The sequence below is a fragment of the Melopsittacus undulatus genome, chromosome 5 (assembly GCF_012275295.1).
Source record: "Melopsittacus undulatus isolate bMelUnd1 chromosome 5, bMelUnd1.mat.Z, whole genome shotgun sequence".
NCBI classification, from domain to species: domain Eukaryota; kingdom Metazoa; phylum Chordata; class Aves; order Psittaciformes; family Psittaculidae; genus Melopsittacus; species Melopsittacus undulatus.
This window is the reverse complement of record NC_047531.1, coordinates 34,928,376-34,944,356: the sequence shown is the minus strand read 5'-3', so window position 1 is coordinate 34,944,356 and position 15,981 is coordinate 34,928,376. Positions and strand designations below refer to the sequence as shown.

General features: G+C 44.3%; 1 protein-coding gene across 1 annotated transcript in view; it reads left to right on the top strand.

The window, feature by feature from the left end:
* ELAPOR2 (endosome-lysosome associated apoptosis and autophagy regulator family member 2) overlaps positions 1 to 15,981 on the top strand; it is a 49,167-nt gene that overhangs the window by 13,202 nt on the left and 19,984 nt on the right. The window contains exons 2-11 of the mRNA XM_005143348.3: positions 1,200 to 1,395; positions 2,041 to 2,188; positions 4,857 to 4,943; positions 7,230 to 7,335; positions 7,956 to 8,108; positions 9,076 to 9,164; positions 12,324 to 12,504; positions 13,265 to 13,393; positions 14,323 to 14,413; positions 15,782 to 15,884. Of these exons, the coding sequence (XP_005143405.1) occupies positions 1,200 to 1,395; positions 2,041 to 2,188; positions 4,857 to 4,943; positions 7,230 to 7,335; positions 7,956 to 8,108; positions 9,076 to 9,164; positions 12,324 to 12,504; positions 13,265 to 13,393; positions 14,323 to 14,413; positions 15,782 to 15,884 (1,283 nt within the window). The remainder of the gene's footprint in view (positions 1 to 1,199; positions 1,396 to 2,040; positions 2,189 to 4,856; positions 4,944 to 7,229; positions 7,336 to 7,955; positions 8,109 to 9,075; positions 9,165 to 12,323; positions 12,505 to 13,264; positions 13,394 to 14,322; positions 14,414 to 15,781; positions 15,885 to 15,981) is intronic.

Genomic DNA, 15,981 nt, shown 5'->3' with positions numbered 1-15,981 from the left:
CATGTGGTCTCATTTCAGACCCATAGGGAAGTGCTTCTGTTTCTCTACAGGTCTCTGAAGGAAGCTTTATCTCCTACCCCAGCTGCCAATACAACCTATGGCTTGAGTTGAGTCACAGAGGGACTCCAATAGGATGTTAGCTGCGCTGCGCATCATGTGCCACTGCCTACAAAGCACCATTTGCCCCCACTGAGGGTGAATTTTTTGCCTGTCAGTCTTTACAGAAATCCATTGCAGTAGGGTTTCTGTGTGCGTTCCCAACCCCAGCACCCATTCCCACTAGGCTCCTGCCCGCTTTCCTTCTTGGTCCCTCACCAGTGAGCCAAGAGATTAGAAAACGGATTTGTTGGCTTGAAGTCCACTGGTTCAAATTCAGAATATGGTGATATGACCGAGAGAGGAAAATGCCCCTTTGGCAGATCTTTCCAGCAAAATGGACCTTTACCTGCATTCCAGTGCTGTCCATCAGGGACAGTTACACAAAGAAATGCTGTGGGAGCTGGCACAGAAATGGGAGTCTGAGCTGCAGCTAGATTCAGATGGAAATTTGTGTTAAGAAGCCATGACTTTATTATAAAGTCCTTACAATCAACTACTTTCTGCAGGTAGGTAAACATCAGCACATCTATGGAACCTGTATGCTGGGACTTCAGGGGGTGTCAGTTCTTTTGGGCCAGTTTTATCACTTTGGCTAGCAGTCTCTCCTACAGCTTCTCAGAGCAGTGACTTTGCATCTCCCAAAGGGAGTGTATGAAATACCTGTTACCACATGATGTGGCATGTGTGGAACAGTAAAAATTCCCACCGTTTCTTGGGATGTGAGTTGTGTGCATTGCTCTGAATCCTGCTTTGGCTACATCACCAAAGTTAAGTTAAAAAGCAATATAGGAAATACTGTGTGCTGCAGAAAGCTCTCATTAGCTTTCTATCAGGGACGTTCAGTCTTAAAGAGGACTAAAATCTTGTTTTGCCAGCAGAGACAAGCTGAAAATCAGGAGCCATCATTTGGGATTTGGGATCATGCACTGGTGAGCATCTCACTTTTGCAGCCAGTGTTATTGTGTTCCTGGGACTGAGGCATTCCTATTTGGTTCCCTTAAGTGTCAGTTCACTCTTAATTAATTGAGCAGCAAAAGATTAATGGAAATTAATAGGGATTAATTTCTCCATTCTTATCTTGCCAACGATTGTATCCCCAGCTTTCTCCTGTGCCTCTGGCGAGTACCTGGAGATGAAGAACCAGGCGTGCAGCAAATGTGCAGAGGGGACCTACTCGCTGGGCAGTGGGATCAAGTTTGACGAGTGGGATGAGCTCCCAACAGGATTTTCCAATGTGGCGACATTCATGGACACGGCGGTTGGCTCAGCAGAGAATAAGGCTGACAGCTGCAACAAGTAAGAAGTGCTGTTAGCATCTGGGTGAGGCAGCTGTGGGTAAACCTGAGACAGCTCAGCAGCACAAAACCAACTTAACGACTTATCTAAGGTCTCCGGAGGGTAACAAGCTCTATGGATGGCAAACAAGAGTGGCTAGGAAGTGAAATCTGTAGCCATCTCTTTACTGTCATCATGATCTCCTTGGGCTCATCAGCAGCTACTGAGTCTAAGACCAGCCTGGAGCAGCTCTCGTTTGTAGCTGGAGAGCATCAGGGTCATAGTATAGTAAATGTGGCTAAAAGGCAATTTCACAGCCTATTTAGAGACACATGGTGGCTACTGAAGGCTGTTTCTGAGTATAATTGAAAGTATATTGAACCTGTGGATAATAAACCTTTCATATGTTGGTTGGGTCCTACATTTCTAGTACTATATTTTCCATGGGTTTTTTTATGAAAAGTATTATATTTATAAGAAAAACAAATGGCACTCCGGTAATAAAGTTATAAAAGCTATTGGCTTCTTTATTAAGTAATAGAATAAAGTATATAAAGTATATATAAAATATATAAAATATATATATATATAAGTATATTAAATATAAGAAAAGTCTCCTAAGCATCTGTGATCTCAGCTGAGGCTCATTTTGTTTATGTTCATCAGCTCTTCATGGACACCTCGAGGGAACTACATAGAGTCGAACAGGGATGATTGTACAGTTTCTCTCATCTACGCTGTGCACCTGAAGAAATCGGGTTCTGTCTTCTTCGAATACCAGTACATTGACAACAACATCTTCTTTGAGTTTTTTGTAAGACCTTTTACATGGTGAATCCAACCTATCTACCATGCACTGGGATTTTTCCATTAGGGGTCATGACTGTCCCTGCTAGTCCAGCCTTTTAAGAGGCAGCTGTTGGTGGCAGAAGCATCAGCTTGAGAGTGTTTGACTTGAGATGCCTTTGAAGGGCCTTGACATTCAAAAAGACTTCTTCCAAGGTAGACATCCAGAATCTGAGGTGCTCCAAGGCATGAGTATGTGGAGACCTTTAGCTTTAGTTTTAGGTCAATTTGGGTCACAGCAATTAAGATGAAAAGAAAAGCAGAAGAGACAAAAGTGTGATCCTTAAAAACAAACAACAGTTGGAAACAACAGTTCTCCAAAGAGATTTAGGAGTAAAAACTCTGAGGATTTTCAGTAGGAATTAGGCTCTAAGGATGTGTCTCTGCTGTGAAATGGGGAGGGGCTGGGCTTCATTACCTCTGAAAAGGGAACAGCCTGTCTGGGCCTACACCATTCTCTACCCAAAGTTACTAAACCAATCTGAGCAGCAGTGACTGGAATGGGAAAGGCAACCCTGCTCTGCCCAGGTGGGTGGTCTGGTTGGGATCCAGGGAGCTGGAGTGTTCCCACCACCAGGTGCTGCATTGTGCATAGATGCACCATATTAGGAGATGCTTTGGAAGGTTCTGCCAACACCTGCATTGCTTTCCTTGGCATGTTGTTCCTATGGCATGTCCCATATCTACTATTTGGGACAGAAAAAAACCTAACAGGGATTCAACTAAGAGCAGGAGATGACTGCGAATTTTCAGTCTGCTCTGTTGCTGCCTCTGTACCTGTCTGGTGAGCTCTGGTTTTCATCTGGAAAGCATAGCTTATGGTACCTCACAGGAGTCAGAAGCCTTAGCTGGTGTTGGTTAATATTTCTTGAAGCCTGGTGATAGTGCAAATTATCCTTATCCTTAGTAGAGACGGGAAAGGAAGATAAAAATAACCTACTGGAGGCACCCTCTTATTGCTACATCAGTGCAATAGTCTGCTGTTGCACTATGATAAAGGCAGTGCAGACAATATTATTTAGCCATTTCAGGTTAGCCTACCCTGTCTTCTTCATGGGGAGAAAGCAGCAAAAGTATTTTCTGCTGTTAGATGAATGTACCGGGATTCTGAATCCTAGCTCCAGTTGCTTGGCTGACTGATCTGCTTCTGCAGTGAGCAAATATTGTTTCTCTGAGCACTGGCTTTGAATTTGGCTTTTTGATTATTATTTTTATCCATATCCCACTCATCCACCTCCTTAAATTTATCATTCCTTGTTCAAGAAGCAGTGAGTAGTGCAGTCCTTATAGAAATGCCCCTGTAAATAATTCCTAGTCAGCCTCAGTATTTCAGGGAGTTTCCTGAAAATACTGAGGTTTATTTTATGGTTAAATAAAGCATATTTAACACTCTTCTAAAAGTCCTTTTCTTTTTTTTTTTTTTCTCCAGCATATCTTTGCACTTAAATATATTTGACAGTGACTCTAGCTCTGGATAGTGGCATTTCCATGGCAGCGGCTTGCTGGGAAATGACAAAATCTTTGGGCTTTTGAGGCGCAAGTGGCTGCACTGCTGATGTGAGGTTAGAGAGGAGATGTCCTCAAACTAGAAAGCAAGTGTGGATGCTTCTTGTTAGATACTGCTTCTGCAGCCTGCCCTTCCCAGGCTCTTTTTACATACTGAAGCCCTTTACACCTTATAAGAAGAGATTATATATTCTTATCTTGTTTCTGCAGATGGGAACTGCAGCACAAAGATGCTGGAGCTCAGACTGTGCAAGATAATTAGGGATCTACCTTATACTTAGGTGCTTCTTCTCAGCTCTTTTCCACAGTGCTGCTGATATAGGTGGGAATTAAGTGCACAGGTGCTTTGGAGGATGTGGGGTTATGTGACTTGTTTCAGACTTGACGTGGAACAACTTTGAGGAGGATGCTTGACCCCAGGTCTTCTGAAAGTGTTGAACTGGCCTTTCTCCCTGGTTGGAATAAAGCTGAGTAATTGAAACTGTCCTCAAAGGGATTTGATACTGCTTATTCAGAGATGACAGTTTTGAGATGAAAGAAGTGGACCACCAAATCCTACTGAGCTGTGCTGGACCTGGGCAAGGGTCAGTCAGCCTCACATTTCTGCCAGGGCAGACTCCCCATGGCATACTGACTCCCCCTTGATAAGGTCACTCTCATCCCTAGTTAGGTCGGGTGGTAGGGAGCCAAAGACATAGCAGATATTGGCTGCAGAGAAAGCAGTTTATCTTCCAGTTTTGGCCCATCCACTCCTACCTCCCTATAACTTAAAAGCCCATGGCATCCAGATTTTGGAGAAGTGGGTCTTGGTGGGCTCAGGAGAAGAAGGCATCCAAAACAAGGTACTCAGCATCCAAGTCTGACCAAATATCAAGAAGATAAGGCTGAGATCCTATCCTCCTGCTCTTCTTTCTATCTACATCAGAGGTGGTCACTGGAGGCATTGTTAAGCTGCTATCAGGTTTTGAAAGTTGGGGTGTTTTTTTTTATTGCCATAAGTGAGGCAGCTCTGTCCTATATAAGTAGACAAGAGGAACAAAGCTAAATCTTATCATTCCCAGCCAGCAGTCATTACGCTGATAGGGATACGCACCTGATTGTGGTCATTGACCTTGTGTTTTTATTAACAGATACAAAATGACCAGTGCAAAGAGATGGAGTCCACAGCAGACAAGTGGGTGAAGCTAACAGACAACGGGGAATGGGGCTCTCATTCTGTAAGTGAGAAAAAGTTCCTTCATGAAGCCTTTTTCCAGTACTAAATGTCTTAGATCTCTTTGGAGCAGATACCAAACCAGGACCAGACACTATGAATGCGTTTGAAGGAGAACAGCTTTCTTAGTACTAAGGGCAAAGCCACTGAGATCTCTTAAGGGGCTGCTCCCAAAGCAAATGATATAGATGCAAGACCTTATATTGATTTCCCTGGGCTTTAAATCAAGTGCTTTATGAGGTTAAATAGATTTATGCAAATCCGCATGCCAGCATCACTCTGGTGATTGTAATTGAAATCTTCTACAACAATTGTTTGCTCATGAGAACACAAATTACTCTCTGTTGCTCAGCAGAGCGGTGTGTGTATGTGAAGGCAGATAAGATGGGCATTTTACTCCCAAGTGTGTGTAGAATAGCTGGACTGCACCCAGCTTGTGCTCCATGGTGGATTACTGGGCTGGAAAGCATGCTGGCAGCACCAGAATGGCTGCTGCAGCTCTGATACGAGCATGTCCACATTGGGAGCAGAAGCATTTTGGCTGGCTTGTGACCCAGCTGGCTGAGTTTGCTTGGTGCACACCAACTCATCAGTTTATGGTGATGCCTGGATTCCACTGCACTATCATACCCTAATACCCAGAGCCAACCATAGGTGACATTGTGCCAGAAGAAAAATGCTCTTTGTGGGCATAGGCAGCAGCCTGTTCTCTGCCATGGTCTGCTTATCCTCCTGGTGGAGAAACCATATTCCAGAGCCAGCTCTGGTTGTCAGTGCCTGTTGGCTCAGGCGCAAACCCATGAGAGTCACATCAGGAAGCAAGAGAGCTGGGTGAGGAGGGGTGAATGACAAGGGTTGAGAGGTAGATCCAATGCCAGGGCATCGACTTTGGTGAGCTGAGAGGTGTAACACTGTCTGCATGGGAGATGGTGCACATCTGGTATCATCATCGGATGTGCTACTGGCTATGAGGGTTGCTTGGATGCCTGGATGAAATGTAGACACATGACCTAGGTGAGACGCATGTTCTGTCTCTCCTCAAGGCTTTTTTCTGCACTGCAAATCATGTCATGCAACTTCTCTGAGCCCAGTTTTTCAGCTACTTCAGCCCCTGCTTTCAGCTTGTTGGTCCTGCTCACCAGAGCTGATATTGGTTATCTCTGCACCACACAATGAGATGTTTGGTTCAATATGGTCCGGTTCTGCTGTTAACCTGTGGTAACCCAGCCCCCATGGATAGTAGCTGTTTGGGGAGTGGAAGCTACAACATGCCATATTTTCACTTTGCTGATTTTTTGGACTGTATTATGGGTGAACAAAACCTGTGGTCCTGCCAGGCCTGATGTAAATCTCATTATCCTGAACCCTTATGCTAGAACATTTTATCCCTCTTGTGTGAAAACACAGCACCTTCAGGCCAGTATCACTGTGTTAGCAGTAGGCATCTTGTACTGGGCTAGTAGATACGTCACAGCTTTGCAGGCCAGGCAGGATCTCGGTAAAGCTGCTTCTTACAGTGAATAGAGTGATGCTGAGGTTACAAAAGTCAGGCAGCAGCAGTGCTGCTGGAAGAAGTGGTCCTACCTTCTTCCTGACCCTTATCCCAGCCATGGTGCCACTGACCCACCAGCCTTCCTGTGCCAGCACAGGACTCATGCAGCCGCTTGCTGAATCATGCTATCAAGACAAGTAGGTCAAGGCAGTTGGAAACTGGGTTGTTCTCTACATCTTATATGCTGTTCAGGGTCAGAAGTGAGCAGGAGGGATGGGATTGCTGCTGGGGGCATTTGTGGTTTGTGCCTGGCTGACTGATCATGATGCTGTGGTGTTAGATGCAGGCAGACCTTTATTTATAAAGCTTATAAACTGGAATTTTGAACTTTGGGTCATGTTGGGTTTCTGTACAGAACTGTGTCTCAAGGCTTTAAAAACAAACTGATTGGCTATATCTGAACATAAAGCTAAAGATTAAATCTCTGGAGTGCCAAGGGTAGCTGGATAAAAGCAGGAACAGCTTTTTCCCAGTTATGGCCACAAGAAGGTCAGAAACAGCTCTTGGTGTTTTTCCAGAAAAGTGGGGTGTTAAGAATCTCCTTTATAAAGCACCCTTTCACACTCCTCAATGTCTCTGCAGCATCTGCCTAGCTGCCTTCCCATTACTTCTTGACTCACTAAGAAGCTTAGGAAAAGCCAGGATTGCTGCTAGGATGCAAGAAATCTGAGTAATGGAAGAAATAACACAGCTTCTTGGTGAGGGGATGTCTGCTAACTGCTGTGGGTGTTGTTGCAGGTAACTCTGAAATCGGGTAGCAATATATTATACTGGAGAACAACAGGGATTCTCATGGGGTCCAAAGCAGTAAAACCAGTTCTGGTGAAAAACATCACAATTGAAGGTAAGTGATATTTGCCTTTAAGGTCTTATCTTGTTCTTTCATCCCAGTGTTTGCTAAATACTATTTCTACTGGAGTGCCTACAGTACCAGAGTGGGTTTTTTTAACCCCCTTGTCCGTCTCCTCCTCTAAAGTGTAGAAAGAAAACAAAACAGCAAAACTTCAGTGTCAGGTATAAGGCTAGAAGACAGTTTAGCTGGTAAACGGTGCCTTCTACTGGAGAAGACTGGCTTAGCAAATAGAGAGAGGAAAATGAATACACCAGTTTTCTTTAGTATAGAAAAAGCATGCTTATTGGTAAGCCCCTCAACAGTGATATATGGATATATAAAAATATGTCATAACAGTGACAGTTAAATTACTATTTAAAGAATTTAATTAAGCTCTTTTGGTCCTGTGTGTAATCAAAGTTGGGAATGTCATGGGTCAGGCTTGCATTGAGGAGTAAAGAGCAAAGACCTACATTATGAGTCAGCAAAGCCAAAGTGTCTAAAAGCAGTCGTGAAAGTCTGTGATTTTGAAGGTGGGTTATGCAGCTGGCTTTCTTTTCTCCATAAACCAGTGGGCTGTAGTTACAGAGCATACTCCTATTTCAGTGCTTTACCTGTAATTTATCTTACAGGAGTAGCATATACATCTGAATGCTTCGCGTGCAAGCCTGGTACCTTCAGTGACAAACCAGGTTCATCTGGCTGCCAGGTGTGTCCGAGAAACAGTTATTCTGAGAAAGGAGCTAAAGAATGCACCAAGTGTAAAGAAGAAATTTATTATGCAGGTACATAAATCAGATGGGTTAAGCAAAACCAGGAGAGCATCTTAAGGTCCTTTCCAGCTTGACTATCCTATGATTCTAAGTGCTGTTTCCATGTGCAGCGTGAGAATGCTTTTATCTAACAACCAGGTTTAGTATCCAGTTGGCAAAGGGCATAAGTAGAGGAAACAAATATATATAATGGGCCACAGCCTCTCTTGGCTAAGCTAATCTCTACTAACCTGAAGGGAAGGAGAACTTTATGACCTTGAATGGAACAGGTGTTCTGCAGGATAATAATAGTCGTGCTGTGCCCTCTTGTGGTAATCTGTGTTATCGGTTGGCAATGACCTGAATTGGCGTCATCGCTGCCTTCATACTTGTCATGTTTGGAGGGATCTCCTTTCCAGATCCTTTCCTGGCTTGTCCCTGCCTCCTGAGTGGTTGGGAGATGTGGCAATCTAGTTGAAAATTCTAGTCCCCAAAGTCTTCTGCATTCCCAGCTGTGGTTAGCTGGTGATCACCAAATAACATGGACATAATATATTCTTCATGGTCAAAATGTCTTTAGTTTTCTTCCTTGTAGTTGTTTCATGAGACAGTCTTTGAAGAATCAGCTGCTGATTCAGATTATGGCAGATGCTTGGGGACCTGTGCCTGTGCTCAACATGGGAGTGGAAATGCCGCAAAAATAGCTGGGGCAAGGAAAAATTGGGCCAGTCTTGTAAGGAAGTTTCTAATGGGTTAAAGCGGTTTTGTTCATTATCAAGTGAGAACATACTCCCATGCTTGGCAAACAACACAAATTACTAGTATAAGGTGAAGGGGTGAAGTGAGGGTTTGGATGAGTCCCTGATTGTACCAAAACAATGAATTTCAGTGTGACAGCACAAGCATGGCTGGTATGTTCCCTGCTTTCCCACTTCAGTTCAGGTGAAGGTTCTTGTGGACTCCGTTAAGTAATATCCCTTTTCTCATCCTTTCCTTTTAGATGAGGGTTCCAGTGCGTGTATAGAACGTCCCCCATGCACAAACAAAGACTTTTTCCAGATCCATACTCCGTGTGATAAGGAAGGAAAAGTAAGTAGAAGGCATGATCCTATTTTTAATCTCATTGAGCTGTGATCTCTTGATTTGAAAGCAAGGCAGGGTTTCTAGGAAACTCTTTCACGACTGCTTTCTCAATTTTGCTTCCAGCATTGAATCTCTCTGAGGCTTTGGGCTTGTCCTTTAGCTGCCTCCTCTGCGTTATTTATTCGTCTGTAAGAATCTGCCTGTCATGGGTCTGCTTAAGGGATCCTCTGTTGTGAAATGCTAAGCTCCTTGCATTTGTGATTAATCTAAGTGGGTGACTGGAGCTGCCTCCACATTCACAAAAAGCCTGGTTTACAGCACAGGGTAAAGCACTGTCCCAGAATAAACCCTACAGTTTAGTGGTTAGGAGCATTTCCTGGCATATATGTCACAGGCTTGTGACAGCTTGCCCTGTGCCATCAATGCCCAGGCATGATTCAGGTGCTACTATAGCACAGGAGCATTGGACATGATTATTACCTGTTTCAGGTGGAAAAGCGTTTGGCTGCAGAGTTACGATGAGTATCGTGTCCCTTAGTTTTAGCATCAAAGAAATAATGGTATATAAATAGCCTGGGAGTATTTGTGTGCAGCAGCAGAGCTGAGCTGCTAGTAATGTGCTTGCCTCATGGGATGCCTTGAAACATCTGGACTTTCAGTAGATTCTTTCATCCAGAGAACTTGGATCCACTGGATCTCTCATAGAGGAACCTGCTGGTGGAGCAGCCTGGCTTTGGAGCTTTCCTGCCCTTTGTCCCAGCAGTCAAGTGGGAATTTTTGGTGGGATTTGAAGATGGAACTCCTACTTATTGGGATATGGAGCCCACAGAGGTGTGGATATATACTTGGGCCTCTTTTCTTCCCTTTCCCATCTCTCTTAGATCTGGATGGGGTGGGAAGTAGTCAGAAACCATAACTCATGTAGGTTGCTTGCTTAATATTTGCTGGCAAGATGGAGTATGTTGGAGTCTCCTGACCAGGCAGTTCATGGTTTTAATAACGAAGCATAAGTGAGTTTAGCCCCAGAGCTGGCAGGCTGTACATCCTGGTCTTGACTCCCTGATTCTTGCTCTGTTAATTGCCTGTAATTAGCAGCAATGTTCAATGCTACACCCCCAGGTAATGCTTTAATTGCAGCCTCCTGTGGATTTCCCTGTCACTGCTCTGTGCGATTCAAGGCTCCCTGGCACTGAATAGGCTCCTACTGTTGACCCTCTTCTTTCCTCCTCCGTCACCTTTCCCTTAGGGATGGGCATCATCAGAACAAAGTGGGTCTTTCTGCAGACACCCTTTGTCTTCCAGTCACAACAACATACGCTATAAACACACAGGTACTGGTTGGGTTTTCAGGACTGCTTTCACCATTTAGTGCTCTGCATCTCTGGAAAGTGGTCCAGGTTTGCTGTACTCCCCAGCCATCTCTCCACATGATGCAGCTCAATGAGAGGCCCTGACTCTGCAGCTCATCTTCAGGTGCATAGTGGCCACAAAGCACCAATCTAAAGGCCTATTGATCCATGGCTCACTAAAAATTAGCCAAGTTTTTCACTGGACATAAGATTGCTGTGTCCTTCCTGCTGCCCCACTCCAAGTATAGGAGGGGCCTCAGGAGATTCAGGCTCTTGACTTCTATTGGCTTTATTTGACCTACAGCATTGAAAATCCCAGTCTTAGAAACCTTCACTTGTGTGGCTGTGGGCACTCTCTGATCCCTTCCTATCTGCTCAGATGCAGTAGGACTGCTTTAACATATATAGTGCGTCTGGGCTCTGGGCAACCACACAGGTACTTTGTCAGTTCTTGGGCCTTTATACTTGAAGTGATGTACACCTTTATGCAGCTGAAGCAATACTCCAGAAAATCCTCTATGTGTCCAGGAACAGCAAGGATCCATAAAGGGCAGATGCCACTCTGACAACAGGAGCAGTCTTACCATACCTGATCAAAGCAGACCCATATTCAGCCAAGGCTGCCCTCAGACAAGTCCATAGTAACGAAGCTTGATCAACATCAAGCTGGGACACCAAGCCCATGTGTCAGTTAGGATGTGGGTCAACCAAGGTACATGACCTAGCACAGGCATGGTTGCAACACAGTGCAAGGGACAAAGGGTGAGAGCCTCTGCTTGGTTGCAGCTCCAGGGAGCTGGGGGCAGAGCCTTCACTGAGGCTCCTTTCAGTTTTTCTTCAAGCAGTTTCAAAGATGATCAACACCTCCTGAGGAGCTCTGTGTTATCAGAGGGCTAACCTTGAGAGCATGCACTTCATGTCCAGCATGGCAGGGGCATGTGCTCAGGGCCCTGTATCAGATTCATAAGGTCAAATCTCCTCTCCAAGCTCTGTACCTTTGCCTCTGACCTCAAGGATCCCTGACTGCACTGCTGAGACCAGAGGGTAGAAGTTTCCACAGCAGGAGTTCTACCCGGTTGAAGTCTGTCCAGTTGGGTTTCTTGGCTCTGGAACTTGTCTTATGTTTATCTTGAGCAATTAAAAGCTTTCAGAAAAAAACCCAAAATCAGATGAAATTTCAAACTCAACTGTACAGACAGAAAACTTGTCTCCTCAGACAAAGGTAATGACAGAGAGGTGACAGTGTTGTGCATAGTAACGCTGAGGACTGACTCATGTAAGTGTTCATAAACTGCTCCTTATGTGTTGTGGAGGGACTGGAGTGGGGTTGGGAGAGCTCCTGTGTGGTTTTGGCCTTTCCTAAGTAGTGAAGATGGCTGGAGAAAAATTGAGAACTTGTCAAAGAACACTCCAGTATGGAATAAAAAATGCAAAACTTGTGGTGTTCTCTGCTAAAAGGTGCATTCCCAATAAAGGGATTTTAGAATGCAGAAGTTATGTTTTGGGTTCCTATGGATAAAATACAGAGATTTCTTCTGCAGATGTTACAATTATTTATTTGACATTCCTCAGAAATATTTTTATGGGAAAATCCAAATGATAAATAGGAATGAAGAGTAGTAATTGCTTAAAGCTTCACATTTTTGCTTTGCTTTTAAGGTCTGATATCTTGGGTGTACCCTGGATGTTCAAAGTCTGGTTTTGGCCTGAAACACTGGGAATACCCTAATTTCATTTACAGTGGGGACCTTGATTGATGCATCTGGTCCTCAAGCTTCATAACACACTGTCTGAGCTCAGTGTCTTCTCCTTCCAGACTCAGATCATGTACAAATGGATTGAGCCCAAGATCTGCAGAGAGGATCTCCCTGACGCACTGACCCTACCTCCTTCTGGAGAGAGGAAGGATTGTCCACCCTGCAATCCTGGCTTTTACAACAACGCCTCCTCTTCCTGCACTCCTTGCCCACCAGGCACATTTTCAGATGGGACACAGGGTAGGAGCCCCCAAAAAACTCGCTTGTATCTCCAAAATCAGTTGCTTGCTTGCGTGTGACTTAGCTTAATGGCACGGCATCATAAGCCAGAGGTCATTTTGAGTAAAATACTCATTAAATAACGTTGGAGAGAGAGAGCTGGATATCTGTGTTCTCTCTGAAGTCCATTCTTATCAGGGATTGCTACTCTAAGATGACCTGCTGTGCTTTGAATGCATTTCTTGGCAGATACAAACAGCCTGAGGGTTATTTTAAGGGATTCTGAGAAGGGAATCAGAACTTTTACAGTCAGTAATTCTTCCTCACCCATTCTCCTGTCCATGCCAAGTTCTTCTCTGTAAAATCTCATTTTAAGCACTGTCACATGAGCACCCTACCAGCATTGTCTAGCCTAAACTCTGGCTTGTTGACCCTGAGATGTATTTGCCCAGTGGCCACCTACAGCATTTTGTGTGAACTCTTGTTTATCAGTATGATCAAACCTGCAGCTGAAGCCGTTAAAAGGGAAGTTGTGCTTAGGGGATCTGCTGCAGATTACTTACCACAAAGATATGATGCACAGTTTATAAAATGCTGGTCTTGTTTCCATTCCTCTGGTGCTAGTAAGTCTTTGACTGTTTAATTATAAAGGAATTTATTATTTTCTTTGCTTACTACTTGCACCAGAGAGTAAAGAATTGATATCTGTGTTCTTTAAACATCTTTTGAGATGTTTTTGATGCTTTGACTGTGTGACTTTTTCTTACCCTTTGTCCTGTAGAGTGCAAAGCCTGCCCTGCTGGGACCGAACCAGCTCTTGGGTTTGAGTACAAGTGGTGGAACATCCTGCCAGGCAACATGAAGACATCTTGCTTTAATGTTGGCAACTCAAAGTGTGATGGGATGAATGGTGAGCCAAACTTCCTGTGTTGATATGTGCCTTTCTGCTGTGCTGATTGTGTTGCAGTGGAGCACCCATCAAAATGAGTATGCTTTTTGCTGTGCAAGTCACAAAACACAGTTGTCCCCCATTTCTCCAATTGCACCAAGCTTAAAACTTCCCATAGGAAGCAATGTCCCATTGTCACAAAGAAACAAAAAATCTCCTGTATACCAGAAGAGGGCAGAAGCTGCAGCCTATGTGAAGTCCCCTCAGCTAAGGACCTAGCCTACTACAGATTTTGATACATCTGAATATCCCCATTGAAAAAGCCCCACAGCTATTTGACTTCTCTCTAGTTTATCTCCTTTATGCTTTTTGATAACTGCACCCATTGAAGTCATAAAACTTTGATTAAAGTCTGTGGTTTTGTTTGTTCAGCTCTCAAACCTTTCCCTCTGCACATGTGCTAAGATAGCAGCAGAGAGCAGTCACTGCTCACTGGTGAGAAGAATCCCATTCAGGACTTCTCTGAAGGATATTCCTTAGGCTGATCCGCCTTCTCAGTCTGTTGCAGCTCAAGCTTTCCATTATGCGTGTTGAGTAGAGGAGCACTGCAGTATATGCTTAATGTTTAACACATAGATTCATTGATTCATCTGTTTTAAGGCTGGAAGAGATCAGATGGATCATCCCCTTTGAGCTGCACAGCACAGGTCAGGGAATTTCAATTGTTTTCCTGATTTCAAGGTGATATTTTCCTATAAAATCAGCAGTTCATGCAATTGCTAAAGCTTTTCATTCAAAAGCATTTTTATACTGCATTATAGTTTATACCAGACATCTTTAAAATGTACAAAAATACTGAATTGCTTTAAGAAGTACGGTAACAGAGAAAACTTTTTGCTGTATGACCCAGAAACCTTCCATTTCTTGATTTTTTCTTATGTCCTGTGAAGGTTGGGAGGTGGCTGGTGATCACATCCAGAGTGGGGCAGGAGGCTCTGACAATGACTATCTTATCTTGAACCTGCACATCCCAGGATTTAAGTAAGGAACAGGATTTTTGGGTTTCATCTATTTCTCATTTATCTCTGTCTCTTACACCTGTTTCACATTACCCCTGGAATGTACTGAGTTTTCTGTTCTGGAGTGCAATGATGTCATGAATGAGAGGCAAGAGGAAACTTGGATTTTATTCCTGTGTCCCTTGGTTTTAGCAGTGTTTGCTTCAGTCTGAGATGCCAGCCGGTTGGCTATCTGGAAATTAAGAAAAGATATTCCTATCCCTCTGTTTCTACATTATCCCAAAGTAATGACCTAAACTTGGCATGAGGTATACACTGGTGCCTTCCCTGAAGGTATTCTACATAAACCCAAGCTGCCCTGCACTTGTGGCTCTCGAAAGCCTTCACAGTTTGTGCTCCCCTTGGAGCCACTGGAAAGATGCAGGAAAACAGGACATCCCACCTCTCCTGCACCCTCAGACAGGATGAACCAGCTGCCTGAGGTGTTTCTGTGTCTTTGTCAAGAGTGAGCTTAGACTCCTAGCTCAGACCAGGTGCCAAATGCTAAGACAGGTAAGGGATGACAAAATGAACCTCACCCTCCCTCTGCCAAATCTCAGCTGAGGGGGGTTGTGACTTCTTCCACCCAATGAGTAAACACTGCTCTTTCTGTTACAGAATGAACAAACTGCAGTTAAGGAGTAGCAAGAAACATATCCATGGAAAAGCTCAGCATGTCCCAGTTCACTGTTTACTGTTTAGTGCTTTCAGGGGAGCACCCTGGATACTTCTGGTTTGCATGAAACTCCTGAAAGTGTCTCCCACCAATGGAGAGTGGATCAGAGAGAATGGCTTTAACCTGACAGAGGGGAGATTGAGATGAGCTCTTAGGCAGAAGCTCTTCCCTGTGAGGGTGCTGAGGCGCTGGCACAGGGTGCCCAGAGAAGCTGTGGCTGCCCCATCCCTGGCAGTGTTCAAGGCCAGGTTGGACACAGGGGCTTGGAGCAACCTGCTCTAGTGGAAGGTGTCCCTGCCTGTGGCAGGGGTTGGAGCTGGAGGAGCTTTAAGGTCTCTTCCAACCAAAGCCATTCTTTGATTCCATGCTTCTATTAATTAAATGATGTAAATCCCTTAAACCACATAATGCACTTAAGCAGTAAGACCCCCTCCCAGTATGGTCAAGTCTGGGTTTGGTTATGTGGAGGGAGCTGTACCATAAGTAATTCAGACACTTAAAAATAACCCAGTGCAGAGCCATTGTGCAAACCTGCCCTCCGCAGTTCTGCAAGAGCAGGTTTTATGCGACAAGACTTTGATGGTTTCCTCACTGTACGAAAAGCAATTTGAAGGATTGACTGCAGCCTGTCTGGAGAGTACCTTGTAAATGCTTTGTTCCTTCTCTGTTAAACAGACCTCCAACATCAGTGACAGGAGCAACGGGGTCAGAACTAGGACGGATTACTTTCATTTTTGAGACCATCTGCTCAGCAGATTGTGTGCTGTACTTTATGGCGGTAAGTGAGAGCTCTCTCTGTGACTGAGGTCTGAGCCTGGTATTCCATGTCACTTTAATACCTCTACATAGGCGTGATTAGTTGCACTTGGTTTCTT